Raw genomic sequence first — 2,576 nt, 5'->3', positions numbered from 1 at the left:
CCTCCCCAGAATACACTTTATCTTGGCCTCAGCAATTTACTCAAGTATAACTGAATAGATACACAGACTTGCAGTATTAAACCTTTCAGATCTCATGTTCTGTGCCTTAGCACCACTTTCTCTACAGATTTAAGAGAAATCTGACTTTAAAAAATACCCTGTTGACTTTGTTAACACCATTTGCTAAAATAATAATAATGGGAAATACCAGGCAAGTAATTTATGGCCAGGTCTTAAAATCAGGCAAAATAAAAGATGTCTTTGAGCCAGAAATCAAGGCAGGCTATTTTATACACTTTTATCTTCTATCATATTTTATGGTTTTGTATTCAACTAATAAAATTTCTCTTCTGTTCTCTTGATGCAAAACAACTCCTGATGTGGAAATTCATCGTGCTTTCATTTACATTAGCTAATTTCCCAGCTCCAGGATCAATTTCTATTTACATCACTCTGAATAGGCAATGATTTCAAACCTTGTATCTACCCACCAGTTGCCAATCAAACTTGTGGCTACCCTGTGGGGCATAAATAGACTGCCTTTGCAGAATCACCAAAATAAAATTACCTCCTTTCTTCCCTTATTTTTTCTTTTAATTATCTTGGTATTTACATACAAGAAGAGCTTAAATCAATTCACAAGTGTGGTTTCTACATTAAATACTGTCCTTTCAGTCTCTTGCACGCAAAAAGGAAGTGACCCGAATATCTTGACTTCTCTGGAATTACTTTAAAGTACAAAAACTCTTTGAATGGGTTTAATTCATTTCATTTTACTGCTGCCGCCGCAGGGCAACCCTGGAAAGATGTTCCCACATGGAGGAGGTCTCCTAGGTGTTACAAGTACAGCTATGAATGGCCCGCAGCCCCGCTCGCCACAGCTCAGACAATGCCCGTCGATGAAGGAGCCCTGGTTTGCCTCACACTCTGTGCCACCAGCTTCGTAAGGCTTATTCCCAATTTACACACATGCACTGAGAGGAGAGCAGAGCCTGAGTAGCTTCCCAACAGTTATAATTTCACTCCAACCTGCCCACAAGGAAGAAGGTGTGAGCACTGGCCTTCTTGTCCCCGCTGCTCCACACAGGCAGCAGCTCACGCCTGGTGCCCAACCGGGCATTTCAATTCACTCTCAGGAGCTCTTGTGTTCAGTGTGACTCCATGCTCCCCCAGCTAAAGATAGCTGAAAACATTGAAGATTGGCGGTGGAACCGCGGGCTTGGTAGGGATGGGTTTCAAAACCACAGGTCTGTAGAGTTTCTGCCCCGTGCCATCGGCCTCCTTGCAGAAGTGTGGCACCTCCGCCGGCAGCACGGCTGCTGTGCTCTTCCTCCATAGCCCCAGCCCTGGGAAGGGTGAGGGGGGCAGCGTGCCTGGGGGCTGGTACACCCCCGGCCCGGGGCAGGGGAAGGGGCAGCAGGTCCAGGCACCCACCCGGCTTGAGAGGACCCCAGCAGGGTCCTTCTCCCCATTATGTGGGGCAGACTCTGGGGAGCTCTCTGGGCTGGCAGCATCCAGGCTCCGTTTGCTTTTCTTCCCCTCATAGGGAGGAGGGTCTCTGGGGGCTGAAAGCCGCTCAGGGCCAGCAGGAAAGGCCCTAGCCGGCAGGCTCTGGGCTGGCCGTGGCTCTTCCCAGAAGGAGGCAGGGAGCTGTCGCTTCCTCATGGGCACCTGGTCCGGCCTGGTGGCCTCGGGGTTTTGCTCCTGCAAAACCCGTTCCCCAGTGAGGCTCTCCTCCGCCTCGGCTGTCTGCAACACCTTCTCGGCAGCAGCCCCACCATGGGGGCTGGGGTCAGGTGTCTCAGGCTGGGGGCCACGGCCCCGGTCCTCTGCTCCCCTGCGCCAGACGCACTCGGGGGGCTTGCTGGGGTGGCACCGTGGAATCCTTGAGTACTTCTGAGAAAAACGCTTGAGCTGCTTCTGCAAGTATTTTCTGTGGTCAACTGAGCGGCGACAAGGAGCTGATTTATCCAGAGCTGCTTTGATGTCACTGGAGGCCAGGTTGACAAAATTCAGTAGGGTTTTTACCTCACTGTCTGATGCCATCTCACTGGATGCACTGTGCAGAGTTTTCCATGAAAAGTTATTACCCACTTTCGGACAAACCTTGGCAAACCTGTGAAACATGATGGGCAGAATTAAAAGCAGGAAGCCTTGGTTCAAATAGCACCAAGCAAATGGAGGGAAGGTGGGGGGACATGTCAAACTTCTCAGCCATGCAAACAAGTTGTCCATCAGCTCATGCTGGCAAACTCCCGGCAGAGCCACCACATGCCTGCAGCCCACCACCCCACTCCCCTGCCCCCAGCACACACCGGCATGGGAACTGGCTCCTGAAAGCCAGCCAGCCCGGTACCTAATCTTGTTAGATAGCACTTAGGTGGAAAGAAACCGGGGCGGCCGCTCCCGCCTCCCTGTAAGCAAGGGCGGACACTCACCCAGCGCGCGTCGGCTTTTCTGGCCGGTGCTGGCGGCTGCAGCGTCGCTGCGGAGAGGAGCCCCTTCCCCGCTAATCTCGTTAGGCAGGTTACACACTGCCAACCTCAGCGGAGGCAGCCAGGGCCCGCCAGTGTTTG

The 2,576-nt window shown here is 51.9% G+C and overlaps 1 protein-coding gene across 1 annotated transcript; it reads right to left on the bottom strand.

Moving 5' to 3' along the window:
- Nucleotides 1-1,173: 1,173 nt before the first annotated feature.
- Nucleotides 1,174-2,046, bottom strand: FAM181A (family with sequence similarity 181 member A). The gene has a single exon (XM_051621977.1). The coding sequence runs from the start codon at nt 2,044-2,046 to the stop codon at nt 1,174-1,176; it is 873 nt and encodes a 290-aa protein (XP_051477937.1).
- Between the last annotated feature and the right edge of the window lie 530 nt (nt 2,047-2,576).

This window comes from Apus apus, chromosome 5 (genome assembly GCF_020740795.1).
Source record: "Apus apus isolate bApuApu2 chromosome 5, bApuApu2.pri.cur, whole genome shotgun sequence".
Taxonomy (NCBI): domain Eukaryota; kingdom Metazoa; phylum Chordata; class Aves; order Apodiformes; family Apodidae; genus Apus; species Apus apus.
Note: the sequence above shows the minus strand (reverse complement) of the source record. Positions and strands in the feature narration are given on the sequence as shown.

Bases quoted from the DNA above. Each gene is read 5' to 3' on its own strand.
- FAM181A (XM_051621977.1), bottom strand. From the start codon at position 2,046: ATGGCATCAGACAGTGAGGTAAAAACCCTACTGAATTTTGTCAACCTG.